The sequence below is a fragment of the Theropithecus gelada genome, chromosome 14 (genome assembly GCF_003255815.1).
Source record: "Theropithecus gelada isolate Dixy chromosome 14, Tgel_1.0, whole genome shotgun sequence".
Taxonomy (NCBI): domain Eukaryota; kingdom Metazoa; phylum Chordata; class Mammalia; order Primates; family Cercopithecidae; genus Theropithecus; species Theropithecus gelada.
In genome coordinates, this window is record NC_037682.1 from 13,112,863 (window position 1) to 13,136,261 (window position 23,399).

Below are 23,399 nucleotides of genomic sequence, written 5' to 3' on the forward strand. Positions count from 1 at the left end.
TGGAGAGGGCTGCAGTTGAGGGGAATTCTGGAGGGAAACCTGAGGTTTCTGGAGCACTAAATGTAACAAGCAGTGACATAGTTGAACCGGTGATGTCGAAGCCAGCAAAGCCCCCATGTGAGGAGCTTGGTGTATTTTTGGTTCAGACAGAAATAGACACCTACCAGAGGACATGATGGCATCAGTGCTTGCAGGCAGCCTTGGGCCAGACTTAGTCTCCGTCCCTGCTGCCTGGCCCTCTCCTCCTGCCTTTTCCTCTCTGCTCCTTGGGGAGCTCCATCTAGCACCCGAGGATTGTGGTTTTGCTTCTGGCTGCAAGTACTTTCACATATCCTGTTGCTCAGGAGAGGGTGGAGGGAGCAGCTCCTTGGTCTCCCTGGGGAGGGGTGGGCTGAGCCGCAGGAGCGTGCTCTCAAAGATCTCTGCCCCTCCTCGAGCCTCCCAGTGGAGCGGTATTATCGCAGGAAAACTCCGGTTTGTTTTTGATCAATCATATGTACAGGCTCGGGGGTCCCTTCCTGTTGGGCTGCCCGTTCGTTACTTTGGTGTCGCTGTGTTCACAGGGAAGGATGGAGACGCTGAAGGATAAGACCCTGCAGGAGCTGGAGGAGTTGCAGAATGACTCGGAGGCGATTGACCAGCTGGCCCTGGAGTCCCCTGAGGTAGAAGGAGGCTGGTATGGGGCCCGACAGAGGCCAGCAGATGAGGCTTGTTAAGAGGCACTTGTGAAGGATGCTGGCTTATTGGAAGTTTTGGCCAAATTCATCCCCCTTTTCTGTGAACTTCATCCTGGTTTGGACTCAGAGGAATCCCTGAGGCTTCAGACCAGTTCCTGGGAGTTCTTGGCAGTGCTGGGGAGTCCACGCCTCCTGGTGCCTTCCCAGGGCCCGGATGCCCCAGGAGTCCCCACACTGTCGTTCCAGCCCAGATCTGGAGGCAGCTCCTCAAAGCACTGGCATGGTTTTGTACCCACTTTTCCCCAAGAGCCTTGTGCGATCCCATGTCTCCAGGTGACTCTAAGGCTTCTAGGAGCCATTCTCGGGCTGAGATCTCGCTCATCTCCCATTGGATCCTGTTTCTCCTCATAACTCCTCCCTCATCCTCTCGCTCTTAATCACAGAGTCCCTGTGGAAACAAACAGAATCCTGCCTGTGCAGAGATTTACACTTAATGAAAGATGTTCCCTGCCCCTAGTGTCTCCTGTGACCCTGGGACGTCCCCTGCGAGATGGGAGAGGTCAGGCCACACAGCCAGAAATACCCACGGTCACACATTGAGTGACTGCAGCTCATCCGTTGTTCTGGAAGCTCCCACTTCCTGTCCCTAATGTGAGGGAGAGACACGAATGCAAGTCATGCCAGCTCATTTGATTTGTATTTGGAGTACATGTTTGCTTGCACGGATGAGCAGGTATGGTGCATCTCTTTTGTGAACATGTAGTATTTTGAAAGAAATAATGACGCTCCCCCATCCAGTGTCTCTGCGCTTCCATGCCATGGGGGGGCGCCAGGCCAGTGAGTCCCCTGCTCCTGTTCTGGCTTGCACTCTTGCCGCCTGCTGCCTGCTCTGCTTCCTAAGTGAGGAATCTTCACTGGGATGGAGGTGACTGAGCATTGGGTTGAAAAGACCTCCTGGTGGGCAGATTGTGAGGAGAGGTGGACACCATGGGGCACATCCTGCCACCCTAGGGCTTTTTCAGTCCTCAGCAAGGATGTGGAGCAGAGCTTGCTTGTCGAAGCCCCAGGGCCGACTCAAATGGCCTGTGAGGCTATGAGCTCTGCCAGGGCATTGCTCCTGCCTGGCCTGGTGCTAGGCACAGTGCGGCTCTGTCTGCATTCCTTTGTCACATATGAAGCACTGTGAGCGTGGTGCCATGGGAAGCCCAAGGCCTGCCTCTAGAGTGTGCAGAGCTGAGCAGGCGGACAGAATCGTGACAAAGCAGAGAATCATGGGAAATGTGAGCAGAAGCGACCTCTTGGGCAGAAGGCATTTGAATTTTGTGGTGTGCAGCCACACCTGTCCCATCGATCTGAACTCTCTGAGGGAAAAAAACACTCGTGGATCAGGTGGAAATGAAGCAGGACAAGCCACTTAGACTTCAGACCACTGGCAAACTTTTTTATCGTGGGCTGTAAGACAGTAATTGAGTCACTGTGGGTTTGTGAGAAGAGACAGGAGCTCTCTCTTAGTTTGGGGCATGGACGCGGCTTGGAGAGAAGGGAGGTGGCAGGGGCTCTCCATGTAGAAGAGTGTGCATGGAGGGGCGTGTGGAGGGGAGCTGCTTTGGGGTGGGGGCCAGATGTAGAAAGGAAACACTGTAGCTTAGTAAGGATAGTTAGTCAGAATGGTTTTATCTCCCACTTTGCAATTTTTTAAAATTTTTATTTTTTTAGGCAGGGTCTTACTTTGTTGCCCAGGCTGGAGTGCAGCGGCACCATCATGGCTCACGGCAGCCTCGACCTCCTGAACTCAAACAGCCCTCCCACCTCAGCCTCCCAAGTAGCTGGGACTACGGGTGCACACCACCACACCTGGCTGATTTTTAAATTTTACATAGCAACTTTTAAGAACTTAGATACTTCTTGTGGAGTTTTGCTGTAGATTCAAAGAAAATTGGTAATTATCTATAAAGGTTAGTAGCGACTCCTTCCTTTTCTAGCTATATATCTGTATGAGTATAGATTCTTCCTGCTTATTTCCACCAAAGTAATATACTAGGACAGATTGAATTCAGAAGCAGCAAAACATGTGAAAACAGCTTTTATTTACCTATTTTTAGTCTTACCTCTTTTCAGTGACTGGGAGGACTTCACACTGAACCTCTAATATGCATCGATATGCAATTTTTAAGATTGATGCATATTTTGCATATTTATGGGGTAGATCCGAGTCTTTGTTGCATGCATAGAATGTGTGATGATCAGGCTGGGCGCAGTGGCTCACGCCTGTAATCCCAGCACTTTGGGAGGCTGAGGTGGGTGGATCACCTGAGGTCAGGAGTTCGAGAGCAGCCTAGCCAACATGGTGAAACCCCATCTCTACTAAAAATACAGAAATTATCTGGGCATGGTGGCACATGCCTGTAGTCCCAGCTACAAGGAAGGCTGAGGCAGGAGAATCGCTTGAACCCAGGAGGCAGAGGTTGCAGTGAGCCGAGATTGTGTCATTGTACTCCAGCCTGGGCAACAGAGCGAAGCTCTGTCCAAAAAAAAAAAAAGAATGTGTAATCATAAGGTCAGGGCATTTGGGGTCTCCATTACCTTGAGTATTTGTGGTTTCTGTGTGTTGGGAACATTTTATGCTTCTTGCTACTTTGAAATATACTATACATTGTTGCTGACCATAGTTACCCTACTCTGCTGTTGAACATTAGAACTTATTTCTTCTAACTGTATGTTTCTACCCATTGACCCACTTCATGGAGAAAGATGTCAGAAGGCTGTGGGGACCGGGAGCAGAAATAAGTAGGGCAAGATTTAGGGGAAAATGATACAGCGTAGATTTGTTGGTTTAGATGCAACGAAAAGGCAGTGGACGTATAGGAAGGCCAGAGGATCCATGGGGCCCTGCAAGGGATGGGTGAGCAGGAGGGCTTTAGGCCTTTCACTCTGGGTCAGCCATGTAAATAAAGTTTCCATGGCTAATAAAAATTAGATTGAGAGTCACATATGGTGGTTACTGCCTGTAATCCCAGCTATTGGAATGATGAGATGGGAGGATTGCTTGAGGCCAGCCTGGGCAACATAGGGAAACCCCATCTCTACAGAAAATGAAAGAACTTAGGCGTGGTGGTACGTGCCTGTAGTCCCAGCTACTGGAAGGGCTGAGGCTGAAAGATTGCTTGAGCTCAGGAGTTCAAGGCTGCAGTGACCTATGGTCATGCCACTGCACTCCAGACGACAGAATGAGACCATGTCTCTAGAAGGCAGCAGCGTGGGCTCTAGGCTGGATAGACCCCTGGGCCCTACAATCCCTGAACCATGGCAGCTTCGTCTGGAGGGCTGAGGAAGGGCAGGGAGCTGTGGCATTCCTCTTTCCAATCTGGAGCACAAAGAAGAGGCTATGGGCCTGCCCCAGAGTGCAGGGCCTAGGCCCCTGTAGCTGGGACAGCAGGAGGGGCAGCCTTTCCCTGAAGCCTCCTCTTTCAGAATGCCCATGGGCTTCCTATGTCTGGTGGGGCATGAGTCAGTCCGGTTTGGTCTGTCACACGCTGACCATGGTGGAGAAGCTGCACAGAGAAGCTGCACAGTGAGGGCCTGACTCAGAGTTGGTCTTGCTGAGCTGTTCCCTGCACCCTGTGGCAGGTGCCGAGGCCTGTCTTCTGGTGCCCCATGCTGCTGTCAGTGTACTGTCACCGCTGGCTCAGCGTGCGGGTCTGGCTCCTCAGCCCTCCTCTCAGGAGAGGACTCTTTGGTGGATTCATGGGGCATGAGATCACAGCAGCTGGGAAGGGTGCCTTGGCTTCTGCCTCACTGGCTGGCAGTGACGAAGAGCTGGCAGAGGAGTAGTGTGCCACTTGGCTTGGGGAAGTGTTTGCAGCAGGGAATGTCCAGGGTGGCCCCTCTGGCTCATCTGTGCAGCTTCTCTGCAGGACACACGTGCCGCGTAGGAGGCAGGTCCAGGTCTCTCCTAAGTCAGTGGCATGGTCTGGTCCAGGGCCCTGGCTCTCTCACCCCTCACAATAACTTTGGGGCCTCATTGCATGTCTTGCCTGTGCATCTGGTCAGGGCTACCTGAGTCCACCATGGTAGGTCTCTTCACTCTGAAGCTTGGGGATAAGTAATTGGGACTTTTGGTCCCTTCCCAGAAAGCCTCTGATTTTCTCATGTAAATTGGTCCAGCCCATCCTTGGGGCTCTGCACACTCCATCGTGGATATCAGTCACGTGGCCTTGGGCGAGCTCTTCACCTTTAGCTCCAGGTTCCCATGCGTCTCCGCCTCGTGGCTGTGGGTTAAAAGATAAGTGAGGTGCAGAGTACTTCGTTCAGGGTTTGAACCTGGCTTTGTCTGACTAGTTGAGGGCTGAGTATCGCCCACGGATGAGCCTCTCCACCCCAAGGTGAGGATGTGCCCCGAAGGCCCTGACCCAGGCTGCCAGGAGGTTCAGGGTGATGGACGTTTTCCTTAGGTTCTGTTGTCCTGTCCTTTTAGGTCCAGGACCTGCAGCTGGAACGGGAGATGGCACTGGCCACCAACCGGAGCCTGGCGGAGCAGAACTTGGAGTTCCAGGGCCCTCTGGAGATCAGCCGCTCAAACCTCTCAGATAAATACCAGGAGCTCCGGAAGCTTGTGGAGCGGTGCCAGGAGCAGAAGGCAAAGCTGGGTAGGGTGGCTCCTCTGTGAACTCAGGGTCCCCATTCAGGGTTGGATGGGGCTGAGCAGCTGGAACAGCATGAAGGATGGATTCCCTGTCCCCTCCCCAGGATGGGCAAGGCCCATAGCTACTGAGGCCCACCGTGTTCCCAGCCCTGTGCTAAGTGCTTTATGTACAGTTTTTGACAACAGCCGTAGAAGGGTGGGTACTGTTGTTACTCCGTTTTGTAGGTAAGAAAAATGAGACTCAGAGAGATTCAAGAACTTGGCTGCGGTCACCCAGCTTAGAAACAGGGGAGATGGGATTTGAATCCAGACAGCCTGCATCCTTTGCTGCCGCTGTTACCCCTGGCAGCTCGGCTTCTGTTCTTTGCTGAGCTGCTCCTGAGCTGCTCTGGGCTCTTTGTGTCCCAGGACCTGTCACATTTGAAGGTGGGAGGGCAGTCGTCCTGATGGTGAGACAGCTTCACGCTCAGGTTAGGTGACTCCCCCGGCTGGCAGGCAGAACCGGGTCGGTCGGGCTCTGAAGCCCGAGTCGTTTCCCTTCCCAGGATGGTACAGGGGAGGCTTGGCCAAGGTCGAGGCTGGGTTCAGTCGGGCCCTTCTCTGCTCAGGAAAGTAGTCTAAGGAACTGGACCAAAAGTGCCCATCAAGCCCACCCGAAAGGACCCTTTGGTGGACCCTGGGGTGGTGGCTGGGCCTGGATGCACACAGAGGGCATGCTAAGTGCCTTTAACACCGAATCAGGAAGCACTTTTCAAATGCCAGTCGTTCTGCCCTCCCTCCTCCCTTCCAGAGAAATTTTCTTCAGCACTGCAGCCAGGGACCTTGTTAGACCTTCTGCAGGTGGAAGGCATGAAGATTGAAGAAGAGTCCGAGGTGAGAGGGCGAGGCGACACCCCCCTTCCCTCGACGGGGTGTCAGTCCCTGCAGCAGGGGCCCTTGGAAGGAGGAGCAGATGTCTGCAAAGCATGGGACAAAGGAGCTTTCGTAGATGGCAGAGGTGAAGGACATCTTTAGTCCTGGGGAGGCCTTTTGGGTACAAATAACAGGAACTCAGTCCCCCTAGCTGAAGCAGAAACGAGTGATAGTGGACAAGGGCAGCACAGCAGGAGGCCCCCAGGGGCTGAGGCCAGCCCCCCACTCTGCTCTCCTTACTTCCCACTTCCGTCCGGGCCACCTCTTCAGCCTCTGTGGGCAAACTGGTGCTGTCCACTTTGGGTGGAAGAAGCTTCCAGGCCCTGCCAGTCCCTGGGCTAGTGCTCGGCCAGGTGTTCAGTACATACATGCAGTGGCCACTGTGGGCCTGGCCTGATGCCAGGGTGCCAGGACAGAGGTGACCATGACAGAGGCAGTTCTCGCCCTCGAGGGACTGACGTTCTAGTGAGGGAGACAGTGCATGTACCATCTGTCAGCTGTGAGAAGGGGCATATGGCCTGGGAGGAGGAGGGGGTGCCCGAGGCAGCACGAGGTGGGAGGGCTGTAGCTGAATTTGGACCCTGGGGAAAAACAAGAGACCTTGATCCCAGCCGGCCCCTGTTGTCACTGGACCTTATGTCTTCCAGGCCATGGCTGAGAAGTTCCTGGAGGGCGAGGTGCCCCTGGAAACGTTCCTGGAGAATTTTTCCTCCATGAGGATGCTGTCCCACCTGCGCCGGGTTCGCGTGGAAAAGCTCCAGGAAGTGGTGAGGAAGCCCAGGGCTTCCCAGGAGCTGGCCGGCGATGCCCCCCCACCCCGCCCGCCACCCCCGGCGCGCCCAGTCCCCCAGGCAACGCCCCCTGTGGTTGAAGAGCAGCCGCAGCCACCATCAGCCATGCCTCCCTACCCTTTGCCCTACAGCCCGTCCCCCAGCCTGCCTGTGGGCCCCACTGCCCATGGAGCCCTGCCACCGGCCCCTTTCCCGGTGGTGTCCCAGCCCTCCTTCTACAGCGGGCCTCTGGGCCCCACTTACCCGGCAGCCCAGCCTGGACCCAGGGGTGCCGTGGGTTACTCCTGGTCCCCACAGAGGAGCACGCCACCCCGGTCGGGCTATCCTGGGACCCCGACTGGCACCTCTGGGCCTGGGTACCCCTTGGCGGGAGGCAGGGCCCCCAGTCCTGGTTATCCTCAACAGTCTCCATACCCTGCAACAGGAGGAAAACCTCCCTACCCAATACAGCCCCAGCTCCCCAGCTTCCCAGGCCAGCCCCAGCCCTCATTGCCCCCGCAGCCCCCTTATCCCCCCGGGCCCGCCCCTCCCTATGGGTTTCCACCGCCCCCGGGGCCTGCCTGGCCTGGGTATTAGATATACTCCTGGCCCTCGGCCCCTCCCGAGTCCCACCCACGCTCAACCTTTGGCCCAGCCATCGCCAAGATTCGAGGGTCAACTGGAGGTGGCGTTGGTGCTCCCTGTGGACTTGCGTTGGCACCCAGAGGCCTTGGAGGGACAAGGCACTGGGCAGTGTGACTGGTCACGGCACTTGCTGGCCCTCTGGCCGGAGGTCCTCCTAGAAGCCCCTACTTTCAGTGCCTGGCTGCAGCGGTGCTAGCCAGGCTGGAGTCCGGCACCTCTCGCCGGTGTCTGTATGAGTGAGCGTGTGCGCACATTTATGAGCATCTACTTGCGGCTGCACTCGGGGCCATCTGAACCCAGTGCAGAGTTATCTCGATGAGGAGGCCCTGGGTCTCCAGCCCCTCCGGCTCCCCTGGGGTTTGGCATATTTGACGTGGAGCCCCATGCCAAGGGATGCAGCTGTTGGTGTCTGTCCAGTCCATTCAAGGCTAGCCTGCCCACGCACTGTGGCAGGGGTTGGATTGGAGGGAGAGAACAGAGTTGGGAAAAACAACAGGTTTGAGTCCTATAAAGCCATAATTTAACTCCAGTACCTGATGTCAGACAAGCTTGTCCTGTGTCCTGTTTGAGTGGCGGCAGCGCCAGCGCAGCAAGAAGGCTGGGGGTCGTGAAGATTGTCCCCAGACCTTGCTTGCACTATTTGGAGAACCCAGGGGGCTGCCTTGGGCCCTCTGGCCAGGGGGAAGGGAGCAGCTCTAGCCCTGGAGATTGTGGTCACATTGGGACTCGTTTAGGAGTGGAGGGCCAGGTCACCTCCCCAGCCGCCCTTCTCTCCTCTGGGACCCCCCACTTTAGGGTGACTTTGCCCGAGGCCTATGCATCCATCCACTCCTTTAGTGCCTTGAATCTCATTCACAAGCAGCCCCCTCCCTTTCCCTCCCCTGCCCCTCACTCCTTTGATGTAATCCTCCCACCCCCAGTGTCCATCCTAAGGCATCAAAAGAGGCCCTAACGTAACTTCCCAAATGGTGCTTTTTAAAAAACACCATCACTACATAGGGGCAGTTTTTTCGCACCTCCCTGTCTTCAGAATGTAAAGGGTGGGGATTATGGCTCTGTTTAATATGCAGCCCCCTGCACTGTGGGGTTTGGGGCATGTTCAGTAATCAGAATGAAGACAATAGACAAAGGGGTGTGATGAGTGTTAACTTGGTTGTTCCAGAGGTAAACCAGGTCTCAGGGAAGAGCCTGGAGCTGCTATTGCTTAGGAAGTTGTACGTGCCTTGAAATGTCCACTACCTGAGGACCCAGCGTCTGGTGGGCCTGGGGCTGCTGGGGCCAAGGAGGGACCTTGACCTTCTGGTGCCTGCCCCTCCCCGGCCTACGTGCCATCTGCGTGACGCTCGGTCAGCGGTGCCGGTTCTTTACCAAATGTGCTTGCTTCTCCTAAGTTATTTATAAAGAGAAATCACTAATGGACTCTACTGGTTTGAGTGCTTCTGAGCTGGATGACCGACCGCCTGTATGTTTGTGTAATTAATTGCCATAATAAACTTTGATGAGTCACATGTGGTGTGGTGTTGGTGGGTTTGAGTGAAGACGTGGCTGCATGTGGGTGCCTTGATTTCTTCTGCGGCCTTCAGATCGTGCTCTGTGGAGGGGCCTCTGTGATTCACGCCCCAAAGCCCCATCCGTCTGGATGTCAGCCCTCCCCTGCCTGCTCACCCCAGGGCTGGCCCTGGGAGCATTTACCTTCCCTCTCCCGCTCTTCCACTTTCCTTCTTAGCGGTTTTCCTGTTGGAGCCTGAGTTTTGCCTTGTCCTGGACCGAGAGCAATGGCGTGCAAGGCCACAGGATGCCACGAGGGGGCGTCTGGGTCCTCAGCCCGCTCGGGAGGTGCTGTGATCCTGCCACCTGCCGGACTGGCGGGACGTCGGCATGTCAGCCTGTCTGAGAACCCATCTAATTCTAACCTGGGCTTGCAGGATGTGCTCAGAGGGACAGTGGGCCGCTAAACTGGCTGCGGCACCAACGGTCTTCTAGGCCTTGGCCCAGCCTGCCTCCGTCCCCAGTGTCGCCCTGAGGTCTGCTGCTGAGCTGCCTATCCCACGGCTGGGGAGGGCGTCTTCAGCTCAGCAGGACGGGCAGCTTTGAGGGAATCCTTAGACCGGACTTCTAACAGTCCCTCACGTCAGGTCTCCGCCTCTCCTTCCCTGCAAGGTGACGGGTGGCTGCCTGCGGAGGATGCCTAGAGATGCCCTGAATCGCTAGTGTTAAATACTCAGCAGGGCTGCAGGCTGTGCTGTGCTTTCAGGCGCATTATCTCCTGGAGTCTTCGCAACAGCCCTTTCATCCCCAGTTTAAATGGGAGGAAACCACAGGGCGGGAGGTTCGGTGAGCATGTTGCACAGCCTTGGGAGGAGGTGGGACTTGGACTGGGTCGGTTGGATTTCAGAGGCGCAGGGGCTCCTCCCCACTGCCTTGGTGGTGCCAGAAGTGCCTCCCAAGGACAGAGCTGAGAGTCGCTGGGCTCCGGTCAAATGTTTACTGCCCTTCACCCCCAGCTGAACTCTGGCCTGGCCTTGCAGGTGTCCAAGGCTGAGGACCCAGGACATCAGGGACAGCTGGAAGCAATTTGGCTTTGTAGGAAGAGGCTGCAAATCTCCCTCTAGGCACATAGGTCACTTGCCTTAGGTTGGTGCCAGAGTGGTGGCAGGGGGCATGGAGGGGCCGACTTTCTAAGAAAGGACCGTCATGAGCTGCCTCAGCTGGTCAGCCCACGTGTCCCGCCCTGTGCTTTTTGCCTCCCGCTCTCCCTGGCCACCTCACCTCAGAGGGCAGCACACACACGTGCTCCTCGCGCCTCCCTCCCTGAATCCCTGGGAGATCACTGGCTGCCTTTCACCAGACTACAGTGGGCCTCCCGCTGCAAGGGGACAGACCCTAAGCATCAAATTTAGAGTCTCTAGATTCCTAGCTTAGGACACTGCTCTGCTGGATGTGGTGAGGCCATATGAATGTCACGTCCTTACAGCTCTCTTCTTCTCCGTACTCCCAGGTCCCTGGGTGCATGATAACTTTTTTTTTTTTTTTCTTTTTGAGAGAATCTCACTCATGTGGCTCCCAGGCTGGAGTATACTGGCGCCATCTTGGCTCACTGCAACCTCCACCTTCCAGGTTCAAGCGATTCTCCTGCCTCAGCCTCTTAATCTCAGCTGGGATTACAGGTGTGTGCCACCATGCCTGGCTAATTATTTGTATATTTAAAAAAAAAAAAAAAAAAAAAAAAAGCCTGTTGCCCAGGCTGGAGTGCAATGGCAAGATCATGGCTCACTGCAGCCTCACTCCTGGCCTCAGGTGATCCTCCTGCACCAGCCTCCTGAATAACGGATTACAGGCATGTGCCACCATGCTCAGCGAATTGAAAACTTTCTTTCTGGGAGAGATGGGGTCTCACTTTGTTGCCTAGGCTGGTCTGGAACTCCTGGCTTCAAGCAATTCTTCTACATTGGCCTCCCAAAGTGCTGGGATTACAGGCATGACCCACCATGTCCGGCCACGTGACAATGTGAAAGCTAGACTTGTTGCTTGGTCCTTGGTATCCTTGACCTAATGTGCTAGAATCAGGGGATGCATGCCCAAACACTCATTGGCCAGGTCACATGATTTAGCCAGGACCATAATTTAGGGCATGGGCAGGGTTTGAGAGACACACAGGTGAGTGAAGGGGTGGCCCTGCTCTAGCAGGTTGCTGGGATGCAGGAATGGGAAGGTTGTCCAGGTCACGGAAGTGCGTCCTCCACAGCCGGGGGAAATGGACACCAGCCTCCTGAGCACTGGCTGGGGGAGCAGTGGGTTGCCTTTACTAGCCAAGGCAGGAACTCAACAGCGACACCTTGAAGACTAAAATGCTTCTATTCCATCGCATTACCAAACATCTTTTTGAAATGCATCACCCAAGTCAGCCGCCCTTTGAAAAACAGTTTTCTAAAGACTCATTTCTCCTCAACTAAACTCTTTATTTTTGGTTTGGTTTTTAAGTAGGCCATGGTTGCTTTGAGGCCACTGTATGGTGGCTAAACTATAGATGAAAGAGCTTTTATTAAAAAAGGCACTGATGGGAGACACTGCCTGCCCCAGATCCTTTGCCCTCCCTAAGAGCAGCCTCTCAGTTCCCTTTTGAGGAGCCCCCTCACCTCCACCAGATGTGGGAAGAGAAATGGGGTCCCTGTTTCTGGATTCCCAGCATGGTCAGGGGAAGATCTATGACCTGGGCTTGGCCATGGGGGCTCTCAGAAGGCAAGACCTGGTTGGAAGGTGGTGGTGGTGGGTAGAAAGCTGAGCAGATTCTGGGATTACCCCACCTCATGTCCTAGTAACTTCCCTTTGCTCTTCCAGACTTAGATTCTGTGGCTTGGACCATTGATGCCTATGCTCTCAGAAGATACAGCATCAAATGGTGTGGAGAAAGGCCCCGTCCTCAAGATGTGTTCCCACATTGCTTCACCTTCTTAGGGAGCCGCCACAGTGAGCTCCGCATGGCCTCTCCCTTGATCAGACCCGAGGCTCCTGGGTGGACCTCCCCTTCTCACTTGTAGTTAAGGAAGCCAAGGTTCCACTGGATTAGGTATATGTCCAAGATCTCCAAGTACTAGAGGAGTCTGTTTTAGTCAAGGGAGTTATTTAAACCAAAGGAACATGACCAGCCTCATCTCTGACTCTTGGGTTAGAAGATGAACTGTGATGGGCTGATGCTACCTCAGCTTGGGACGTTTAATTGCTGGGTGAAGCAAAAAACCAAGTTGGTTAAGGTTTACTAGGCATCCCTTTGCGCAGGGCCCTGGCTGGCACTGGTGCCCTGTGGGCTTGACAGCTGGTGGTCCCTGCTCTCTGGAGAGGAAGGTGTCTTTGGATGAGGGGGTTGGGGAGGGGAGTCACAAGACAGAGGGAGTGGGGTGAGGCTGTGGGTCAGCGGTCACCCTGGCTGGCAGCTGCGGTGAACGCGCTGAGCTGTCTTTGTGCTCAGGTGAGCAGCCTCTGACCACCACGGCTGCAGAGGTCCCCGGGAGTCCTCTTCTTGTGCCTCCCCTGAGGGATCCGCAGGGGTGGAGGCTGCACAGAAGAGGCCGGAGCGCTTCAGTTGTCAGGAAGGAGGAAAAGCACTACTTACAAAGAACTATTCAAAATGCACTCGCCCAGCTGTGAGCTTCCTTGTCACTGCTTACCAGGGACAGAGTCTGAGAAGAAAGCCGATTTCACTCAGGTGCCGCTCCCCAGCGGGCAGGGAAAGGGGGCCCCCTTTGGACACCCCTGAGTCTCTAGTTGGAAGGCTGCTTGTTTTGGGGCTCTGCCCGCCACAGCTTCCACGCGTGGAGGGGCGGCCGAGCTGTCATGCAGCAGTGTAAGCTGGCCTGCCACTCGGAGCAGCAGCGCCTGTCTGGAAGGCTCCTGGCCTCTGTCCATGTTCTGGCCGGGGTAGAAATAGGGACATCATTTCAAGTGAAGAGCGGACAGTTTTCTCAGGACAAGCAGGTCTGGCTCTTGGCATTTTGCTCCTGGGTCCCAGTTCTGTGGGGTGAGAAGGAAACGTGTTAGAGGAAGACACTGCAGAGGTGATGCAGGGAGGTGGGAGACAGGACCCATGCTTTGGGCTCCATCTTGGGGATGGCTGCTGTCCTGAGCTGGGGGCTCCTTCTCCCCGCTGGCAGGTTGGCAGCTCTGGAGGGGTGTGGTTCCATCACGGAGCTCGTAGGGACTCTGCCTGTGTGGCCTTCCGCATGGAGGTAAGAGTTGATTGTTAAGGTCCATGATTCTTCTGCTCTAGTTGTCAGACCAGCTTGTATAACCTAAACAGCTGACATTTGTCTTTCCCTTTACAAGAATCAAGATGCTGGGGGTCCCTGGGCCGGGTGCGGTGGCTCAAGCCTGTAATCCCAGCACTTTGGGAGGCCGAGACAGGCGGATCACGAGGTCAGGAGATCAAGACCATCCTGGCTAACACGGTGAAACCCCGTCTCTACTAAAAAATACAAAAAAAACTGGCCAGGCGAGGTGGCGGGTGCCTGTAGTCCCAGCTACTCGGGAGGCTAAGGCAGGAGAATGGCGTGAACCCGGGAGGCGGAGCTTGCAGTGAGCTGAGATCCAGCCACTGCACTCCAGCCTGGGTGACAGAGTGAGACTCTGTCTCAAAAAAAAAAAAAAAAAAGATGCTGGGGGTCCCCTATTCATGTATGGGCAGGGTGGGACTGAGGGGAGGCACTGAGTGGCTGCTGCTCACCCCCAGGACTGTGGGGGACCCCGGGGTGCTGGGGTCAGGCTGGAGACAGGCTCACCGTTACAGCCGCTGAGCCCCGTGCAGGTCGTAGTCACTGTCGGAGGAGTTGTCAGGCTGTGTGGACGAGCGATGCAGGGCCCCTTCCAGAGCTGGGGAAAGAAAGGACGCTGTTTGCAGAGGGTTTGTGACTCCACAGAGCCCCTTGGGTCCTAGAGCCGCTGCCCACAGCAGGTTGGAAGATCACAGCGGCTTTATGAGCCGGTGACAGCCCGGTATCTGTTTTGATCAAATCAGCCAAACGTTCACTAATGATGCTGAACTCCAGGCTCCCTGGGGCTTCATTGGTAACGGCCAGTCAGGGAGCCTTTAGTGCAGCGCTCCTGCAGCCCACTTAATGGCTCTCTTCTGGCCGGGGGGAATCCAAGGGTCCTCATTTACCATCCAGGCCCCTCAAGGCCCTGCAGTGAAACAGGCCCATTAGGTCACAGCAAGGCTGGGGTTGATGGCTTTCTGAGTGCATTCTTCTCTCCAAATGAGTAGTTCATGGTCTCAAACAGGACAGCTGGGGCCTGTAAAGGCTACATCCCTTCCGCACCCCTGCTGCATCCTGCGACGTTTGATCCCCCTGTGCCCTGGGGTCTCCCTTCTCTCTTTGGGCCATCACCCCACCTTCAAGGGCATCACGTGACCTGCCTTGGCGGCCTGCTCCAGCCCTGCCTGCGTGCCTGGGAGCACCCACTGGAGCTTACCTGGATAAGCTGACAGGCGGGAGTTCCTGGGAGGTTGGCTGTATTCGTTATCCACATGGGAGGCTGTGGGGTTCTCAACATGGGACCGGACGGTCGCTGTGTGGTTGCGATGGAAGGACACTGGGCAGATGGTAGGAGACAGTGTCATTAGACTTGTGGCTGTGTCCTCCGCCTCCTTCCCCAGCAGGTGCCCAGAACGTTAATCTCCTATTCCCATGATGTTAGCAGGGAGAGGGCAAAGGCACTCACAGCCCCTTCAATGCATCCCCCTCTCCTCTTTTCCCGGGAGGTTCGTGCTAGCAGGATCAGCAGCAGACTTTGAGAGCAGGTTTGGGAACCCAGCAATCTGACTGGCGGGGTGGGGCGTTCCATGAGTCAGTCATCAAGCATTTGCCAAGCAGGAGACTGGAGCACAGATGACAGGACAGATATGCTCCCTGCCCTCCAGGAACTGAGGGTCTGTATGTTATTAAGCAAGGCTGGGCAACACAGAGCCTTCTTGAAGGATTTGGCCCTGGACTTAGGAAGGAGGAAGAAGGTGGAATGGGAGGCAGGAAGAGCGCCATGTCTCCATCCATTAGGGTGTCTCTGGCTGTGGCTGGAAGGAGGGAGGATGAAGACCAGGGATGGTGTTGGGCTGGCTGCACCAAAATGTCTTCATACTGGCCCTGTAAGTTGTTCCATGATAAAAATAGCCTGGACAGCCCTTCTTAATGGATCCTTGCTTTGGAGATGGGCAATACAAAAATGCCCATTAAGGTTCTGGTAAGTCCTGACATAGCCATGCTTAGCTGTGCCTAACTCATGGTTTTCCAGATCTGTTGATCAGGGAGGCCTCTTTTGTGAGTGCTGCCTGTTAACATCCACTGGCCACTGTGTTGGGGAATACTGCTGGAGGAGGCGAACGCTGTTGGGGACCCTAGAGATGAGGCGAGGCACAGAAAGGATACCATGAGATGTTTCTACACTCTGAGGCTTCAGTGGTAGAAACCACTCAGCCATCTGCCCATCAAGAAGCCTCCGCCCTCCCTGGTGTGGGGACGTCTGTTGGCCACAGTCACATGTCAGACAAGTACCGTGGAGATCAGAGGCTTCAAGCAGCCACAGGCTCCATCTGTGGTCAGCAGAGAGCCTCAACTCTGCCTCCATGGTCTCTGTCCAGCACCTGAGGGAGGCTCCTGCCTGCGGGGACACTTACTGTTCTGGTTCATTCCCGTTGGGCCAATCCACTGGCGCTGCTTCTTCTGGCGGACTGGGCAAGAGACAGGAAAGGCGCATCAGAGTGGTGGGGGAAGGTGGGGGTGGGGGCAGGCAGGGGTGGGGACGGGGCAGGGCCTGGGAGGGAGATGGTGGCAGCAGGTGCAGCTGAGGGCAGGGCTGCTGGGCTCTGCCCCCCGGAGTCTCTTGTCAACCTCGGTTTCCTAACTTGCTTGGGAAGGGAATTGGAGCCATCATATGCCAAAAGAGAGGCCAAGGATGCTGTAGAGGTGGCTGGCTCCCCAGGAGAAAAGACCACAGGCGTTTAGAACTAGACCTGGGCAGGCACTAGGACCCAACACTGCCCTGCTGGGCCTTCCGTTCCCAATCTCTCCCCTCTCATTTCTTTGTCTGAATAATTTCCTCTTAAGTTCTGCAAGGCAAGGAGAACAACCCGCCGCGTTCACAAGGTGTGCGATCGCCCATTTGGTAGATGAAGAAACTGAGGGTCGGAGAGAGGAAGTGTCCCAATCAGCATCCCGGGCAGTGGTAAGTGGTGGGGCTAGGCCTGGGATGTGTGTCTCCTGCCATCAGAGGCCGTGCTGAACCCCCTCTGGGCCTGCCACAGCCTCGGGAATGGCCGCACCCCTGGCCTGGAGTGGGTCTCAGCTGGGCGCCAGAGATGGACATATGGGCAATTGCAATTTTGTTTCCTTTCTGTTTCTGTTACTTGGGGCAGAAAATGGCTAATGGGCAGGAGAAGGGAAGGCTGGGGGGCGAAGCAGAGGTGCCCTGCACGCCCAGCTCTCTGGAGGCACAACCCCTCCTCTGGGAGACTCCAGGGCAGCCCCTCCAGTCTCTGCACATGGAAATGGAGCCACTCAGGGCCACGACACCTACATTTCTTCACCAGCTTCTTGTAGGCAAGGGGGCCGCACACGACCAGCAGCACCCCCAGGAGCACCAGGGCCAGGATGATGCTCGCCACGGTGCCTGCGGCTGGGCCTGCTGGATTTGGATCCTGGCCTGGGGAAGCAGGAAGAGTTAGGTCAGTCCCAGCCCTGGGGGAGAAAAACTGTGGGAGGGAAGCTGCTGGCTGCCTGGCTTCCACCAGTCACCCTTGCTCATCCGAGAAATCATCAGCATGCACGGAAGGCAATGATCTATTTGACTGTCCCTCCATCCATCTCTAGAACTCCCTGCTACCCACTCACCCACCCACCATTTATCATCTAACAGTTGATCATCTAGCTATCATTTGCCACACTTGTTATAAGTTACTTAATTTTCTACCATTTGCCAGTTGTTAGTGATCACCTTGCCATCATATACCATCATAAAGCAACATATGATCTTATACCAATAGCCAGCTGGGCCTCTATTCTTTTTTTTTTTGAGACGGAGTCTCGCTCTGTTGCCCAGGCTGGAGTGCAGTGGCACAATCTCGGCTCACTGCAAGCTCCACCTCCCAGGTTTACGCCATTCTCCTGCCTCAGCCTCCCGAGTAGCTGGGACTACAGGCACCCGCCACCACGCCCGGCTAATTTTTTGTATTTTTAGTAGAGATGGGGTTTCACCGTGTTAGCCAGGATGATCTTGATCTCCTGACCTCGTGATCCACCCACCTCAGCCTCCCAAAGTGCTGGGAATATGGGCGTGAGCCACCGCGCCCCGCCGGGCCTCTATTCTTGATCCATCCATCCATCTGTCCATTCATCCTTCTGTTCATCCATCCATCCATCCATCCATCCATCCATCCATCCATCCATATGTCCATTCATCCTTCTGTTCATCCATCCATCCATCCATCCATCCATCCACCCACCCACTGATCCATCCACCCACCCACCCACCCACCAATCCATCCATCCATCCATCCATCCATCCATCCATCCATCCATCCATCCATCCATTTCTCTCTTTTACTTGCCATTTAGTTACCATTCATGTAGCAAATATGTGCTATCTACCATTTGATTTTCTGGCTTCCACCTTGCAAAAGTAGAAGGTAGAAAGAGAAGTTCTGTGACTCATCAGCTGCCTGACAGTGATCTCTGCCTGTTGCTTGCCCTGTCTCCTGTTATTGTTCATGCCCATTGTTGTCTGAGTACTCTTGCTCCCTGGCCCTCCAATTTCCCTCTCTCCATCCTTTCTGGGTCTTTGGGACTCTCTGTCTAGCTCCCCAGGGCTGCCCTTTAGAGACATGCACCCTGACCGGGTCCTAGAGGTAAAGTTGTAACTGCTTCCACCCACTGTGGGCTGTGGCCAACTCACATGTGACAAACACCTTCTTGCAGTAGGACTTTCTCTCTGTAAGTTCGTGGCACTGTGACAGCTTCTGATGGGGACAGGAGAGCCCCCGGGATGTTGGGTCACCAGCCTCCAGCACTTGATAGGAGTTGAAGCTGCCACACTGCTGCTCCCGGCATACCTCCTCCCACCGCAGAGCGTTCTTGGCTGAAGAGCTGTCGCACAGGGCTGCCCACTGAGCCCCCTGGCGCACCTCCACGGTGCCTTCACAGATGCTGCTGCCCCCTACCAGACGGCTCTGCACCTTGGGCTGGAAACCTGAGAGGGGAAGCAATGGGAAAGGAGGGTGCAAATGTGGCCCTGAGCCTTTGTGCTGCTTCCTGGGGCCCCATGCCACTGGCAAATCGGGGCCCTGGCTAGGGGAAGGCACTGTGTGGGACCACCAGAAGAGGCAGCCTTCCTTTCTGCCCTTCCCTTCTTCTGGTACCCTCTGTGGCTCTTCCCCTGACCCAGCGCTGTCTCTGGTGCCTCTGGGCAGCTGCCAGCACCATCCTGAGACACAGCAGCGTAGGCGCTTTCTGCAAGGAACCTGTTGGCAGCCACCAGCAGGGAGTCGGCCCCATGCCAGGTGGAGGTAAGAGAAGAGCATGGGAAATAGGCTCCACCTGGGTCCGCTTCCCACTTGGAAACATCCTGTCATTCTCCCGCTGCACTTTGGGAAGAAGAAGGACTTTTCAGAAGAGGTAAACTGAGGCCCAGGGGTTGTGAAGACCTACTGCCCTAAGTCCTGGCAGTTCACAGTTGGGACAGATCCTGCTGCCCAGGCACTGAACGCTGAGGGCCAGGCTTTCAGCAAGGGGGGCCTGGCTCAACAGAGGCACGCATTTATTTCTGCCTGCCGAGGTGGGGCCTGGGAGTCCGTAGCTGAGGCCCACACACGCTCAGTTTAGAGAGAGTTGGGATCTCACCAGCTTTGGCCAGTTTCCATAGCAACATCCACCTTCAAAGCCCTAGTAAATCTATTTAGAAGAAGCTTCAAAGGTAAGAACCCTGGGTATGGTTTTACAGGTTGTAGCCGGCAGGAAGGATAGTAGCTGAGGGGCGGGTGGGAGTGTGAGCCAGCCCCTGCTCCCCTCATCAGGCCAAGAGACCCCTGGGAGCTGCTTGTGCTGGGGGAGGGGCAGCATTTTACTAATTTACACCAGGTACTCAGCGTGCTGGCAGGACAGCCAGGTGGCCCCGAGCAGTGATTCCTAGATTTGTGCACGTAAATCACTGAGGACCTTGCTGAAAAGTGGATTCTGATTGGGAAGGTCTGGGCTGGGGCCTGAGCACCTGCATTTCTAACCGGCTGCTGCTGGTCCAGGACCACACGGAGTCACCAAGGCTGAGACAACAGGCTCTAGAGTGACCCTGCTTGAACAGAAATCCCAGCAAGTGCTCCATAGTACTGGGCAAGAGGTTTAGCCTCTCTAAACCTCAGCCTCCTCACTGTAAAGAGGGGTGATAATAATAACAGCCGCCTCCTAAGGCCATGTGGAAAATTTAGAAGGCCCAGGAACGGTCCCTGCACGAAGTAAGCTCTCGGTAAGTACAATCTGGACTTTACTGAGAACACTTCTGACCATAGGAACCCGCTACTTCCGGAGGGAGGCGTGCTGCGAGGATTCTCCCTTCATTTCAGCTGCGGTTTCTTCCCTTTAGTTTTCTTCATTGATCCTGGTTTGGCCCACTGGGGTCTCACAGACTCAGTCTCACCTGCCTCCTCCCCTCAACCACACAGCGGCATCATTCTCTTTATTTTGTCAGCGCACGGCGCAGGACCCTCTGCAGAGCCCTCCTGGGGGCTGTCTCTGTTTCTCTCTTTGCCTGCTGTGCTCTTACCTCCGGGCCTCAGGGCCCTCCCACCTCTCACCATTGCTGCAACGTCAACCCTTGGGATTTACAAACGCCCCTCCTGCGAGGCCCACCCCTCCAAGTGCCCCATCTTTGGCACACGCCACAATTCCTACCTAGACATTTTTTTCTCCCCTGAACCAACGAAAAGACCTTGCCTCCTCCTGGAAGTCCTGCCGACTCCCCTTCCCCTTGTGGCAGCTGAGCCAGTGGTTCCTTTGGGCTTGGGGTGTGTAGCTTTGCAGAGATTACCAAGGCGTTGAGTGTGGATGCATCCTCCCCACCCCAACCCTTCTTGCCTCTTAGAGGCCAAGACCAGGCCTTCACTTCCCTTGTATTCTCCATAGTGCCCCGTGCTGCACATATGTTCCCTGACCTTCTGGGATGCAGCAGAAGGTGTCATGGGGCTTGGCCAGGTCTCACTTACCTGAGCAGAGGAGGGCAAGAACTTGGCCACTGTTGCGGGGCTTGATTTTCCGGAAGCAATGCTCCAGGGAGGTACAGCTCGAGTTCCGGATCGTCCATTGGATTGGCAAGGGCTGGTGTTCCCGCAGCTCCCCTGGGTCTTGGGCTGTGGCTGCCTCGGTCTCTGGCAGATGCTTCAAGAAGGAGCCACACTGGAGGCTGCTGCAGAGGAAGTTCTCCAGGACCTGGGTCTTGTCCTGGGCCTTGTCCTGGGCCTCATAGCTGATGGTACCCCCCAGGCTGCCGCTGTAGAACTCCACCACGCCAGCACAGTGCCGGCCTGCAGCCTGTGCCACCAGCTGCAGCCTGGGAGGAGCTGGGAGAGGAGAGAGCGGGAGGGGGAGACAGCTGAGCGCCGAGGGCTCCTGGGCACTCCTTGCTGTTTGGCCCCAACTTGTGGACAGCTGCTGACCAACACTTGGCCTTGGGAGGTGGTGGGGTCCCAAATATTACGTAGAACAACCAATACTAAACATTTCCTCTTTATCGGAAATTCAAATGTAACTGGGCGTCCTGGGTTTTTATTTGCTAGCTCTGACTCCCTGCGGGGGGTTCAGAATCCTCTTACCTGTGGGCTCTGGAGTTGTGGTGGGCGGGGGCCTTGTGGGTGGAGGTGTTGTCGTCTGGGGCTCTGCAATGAGACAGTCTGGTGAGGGAGGAATGGGTGGTGTGGGAAGGGCCGGGGGCAGCTGGAAACCTTGAGAGGACTAGGAGTTCCTGGCATGAACGCCGCTTGGTACACCAGGTCCGCTTGACCCACACGTTGTCTGTAAGCCTCCTGAGAGGCGGGAAGTACCACCCCACTTCACAGATGGAAGAATAGAGGTTCAGAGGCGCCGATGAAGTCAGTGATTGGCAGAACTAGGTCCTCCATTGCCATCCTACAGATGGGTGCTGGCCCCTTCCAGTCTCCCTCCTGGGTATGTGTCTTGGGGAGGGGTTATAAACTGGGGTCCCCCGACCCCTTCCACCAGCCTGCTCAGACCCTAGATCACAGGCCTTGGGCGGTCTCCTCGGGGCTGGCGCCCAGGCCCAGGGTGCCCATGTGGCTGGCTAGTTACCCACCTAAGCAGGTCAGGCCCAGAGGGCGACACACATCTCTTCCGCTGTGGCTGCAGTTGGAGAAGGAGCCCAGGCGTCCGTAGCAGGTGATTTGGCTCTGATGTCTGTCGGCGATAAGGAAGGGACCAAGGCTTAAGGGCACCCCACAGTTCAGTCGCTGGCAGACTTTTGACGCTTGATTGGGGTCCTCCCAGTGGTTGGAGCTCCGGCCCCAGCTCTGGCTGCAAACCATGTGCCATCCGTACTTGATGTAGACCTCCAGCTGGCCCTGGCACCTCGAGTTGGAACGGGTGAGCCTTGTCTGGAAATCTGGGGGTCAGAAAGGTGTGGTGGGGGTCAGGCTGGGAGGGGTTCCCCACTGGAACCCCTCACTACCCTCTCCCTACCAGGCCCCATGCCCAGTCAAGCTCCCTCCTGACCCGTGGGCTGCCTGCCTCACCCCCTGTGAGCTTCATCCCTTCTGGGGCACTGCAGGGGCTTCCCAGAGGGCCCTGACCCAGGAGGGTGGGGCTCCAGATTTCAGAGCCAGAAGGGAGCTCAGATAAATGGGCAAGGTGTTCTTGGCACCCCCTGTCCAGCAGGATGGCCCCTGTCCTAGAAATTCTGTCTCAAGGGGTCTGAGATTGGGGCTGGTGTCTGCTTTTTAAACGATCTTTAGAAATTAATTTTAGGCCAGGTGTGGTGGCTCATGCCTGTAATCCCAGCACTTTGGGAGGCTGAGGCAGGCAGACCACCTGAGGTCAGGAGTTCGAGACCAGCCTGGCCAACATGGTGGAACAGTGTCTCTACTAAAAAAGAAAAAATACCAAAAATTAGCTGGGTGTGGTGGCAGGCGCCTGTAATCCCAGCTACTTGGGAGGCTGAGGCAGGAGAATCGCTTGAACCAGGGAGGCAGAGGTTGCAGTGAGCCAAGATCGTGCCACTGCACTCCAACCTGGGTGACAGAGCAAGATTCCATCTAAAAAAAATTAATTTTATTGAGGTAAATTTGTACAGTGAAATGCACTTATTTTAAGGGTACTGTTCAATGGAATTTGACAAATGTATACATGCATATAACCACCACCATAATCTAGATATGGAACATTTCCATCATTTAGAAAGTTCCCTAAGGCCCCTTTATAGTTAATTTCCCTGAATCTAGCCTCAGGCAAACACTGATCTGCTTTCTGTCACAAAAGATGAGTTTTGCCTGCGCTACAATGTCATAGACATGGACTCATACAGCAGATGTTTTATTTTGTTTGGTTTGGCTTTTTTTGCTTAGCACGTATTTGAGATTTAGCTATGTCGTTGGGCGCATGAGTAGTTCATTCCTTTTTATTGCCGAATAACAGTTCACTACATGCACATGCCACATTTGTTTTCCATTCACCATTTGATTTGTTTCCGGGTTTTGCCTACTACAAACAAAGTTGCTGTGAACATTCACATACGGGTCTTTGTGTGGGCGTTTCCATTTCTCTTGGGTAAATACCTAGGAGTGGAATTGCTGGGTCATGGGCAGACATGTGGCTTATGTGATTTTATCAAACTCCATGAGGGGAAAAATATACGTGTGTGTGCAATGTGTGTGTCTGTGTGGTGTGGTGTGTGTGGAGTGTGTGTGGTAGGTATGTGTGTGTGGTGTGTGTGGTGTGGTGTGTGGTGTGTGTGGTGTGTGTGTGGTGTGTGTGTCTGTGTGGTGTGGTGTGTGTGGAGTGTGTGTGGTAGGTATGTGTGTGTGGTGTGTGTGGTGTGTGGTGTGTGGTGTGTGTGGTGTGTGTGTGGTGTGTGTGTGTGGTGTGTGTGTGGAGTGTGTGTGGTAGGTATGTGTGTGTGCTGTGTGTGGTGTGCTGTGTGTGGTGGGTGTGGTGTGTGCGTGTAGTGTGTGTGGTGTGTGTGTGGTGTGTGTGTCTGTGTGGTGTGGTGTGTGTGGAG

At 55.2% G+C, this 23,399-nt stretch overlaps 2 protein-coding genes and 1 pseudogene across 4 annotated transcripts in view; 2 read left to right on the forward strand and 1 right to left on the reverse strand.

Annotated features, from left to right (window-relative positions):
* The window catches only part of VPS37C (VPS37C, ESCRT-I subunit), a 31,012-nt gene extending 21,858 nt beyond the window's left edge, over window positions 1–9,154 (forward strand). Inside the window, exons 2-5 of the mRNA XM_025357115.1 lie at window positions 564–662; window positions 5,152–5,323; window positions 6,110–6,192; window positions 6,879–9,154. Of these exons, the coding sequence (XP_025212900.1) occupies window positions 570–662; window positions 5,152–5,323; window positions 6,110–6,192; window positions 6,879–7,598 (1,068 nt within the window). The 5' untranslated portion in view covers window positions 564–569 and the 3' untranslated portion in view covers window positions 7,599–9,154. The remainder of the gene's footprint in view (window positions 1–563; window positions 663–5,151; window positions 5,324–6,109; window positions 6,193–6,878) is intronic.
* Window positions 7,879–9,154, forward strand: LOC112605834 (annotated as a pseudogene). Its single transcript, XR_003115566.1, has 2 exons — window positions 7,879–7,952; window positions 8,160–9,154. The product of XR_003115566.1 is annotated as an uncharacterized LOC112605834 (transcript).
* Window positions 9,155–11,584: 2,430 nt separating this feature from the next.
* The window catches only part of CD5 (CD5 molecule), a 33,590-nt gene continuing 21,775 nt past the window's right edge, over window positions 11,585–23,399 (reverse strand). For both annotated transcript variants that reach the window (XM_025357114.1, XM_025357113.1), the window contains exons 3-11: window positions 21,483–21,788; window positions 20,986–21,048; window positions 20,380–20,733; window positions 18,081–18,374; window positions 16,707–16,832; window positions 15,808–15,861; window positions 14,610–14,729; window positions 13,919–14,009; window positions 11,585–13,154 (exon numbers count right to left, since the gene is read on the reverse strand). In XM_025357114.1, coding sequence (XP_025212899.1) covers window positions 13,921–14,009; window positions 14,610–14,729; window positions 15,808–15,861; window positions 16,707–16,832; window positions 18,081–18,374; window positions 20,380–20,733; window positions 20,986–21,048; window positions 21,483–21,711 — 1,329 coding nt within the window. In that variant the 5' untranslated portion in view covers window positions 21,712–21,788 and the 3' untranslated portion in view covers window positions 11,585–13,154; window positions 13,919–13,920. The remainder of the gene's footprint in view (window positions 13,155–13,918; window positions 14,010–14,609; window positions 14,730–15,807; window positions 15,862–16,706; window positions 16,833–18,080; window positions 18,375–20,379; window positions 20,734–20,985; window positions 21,049–21,482; window positions 21,789–23,399) is intronic.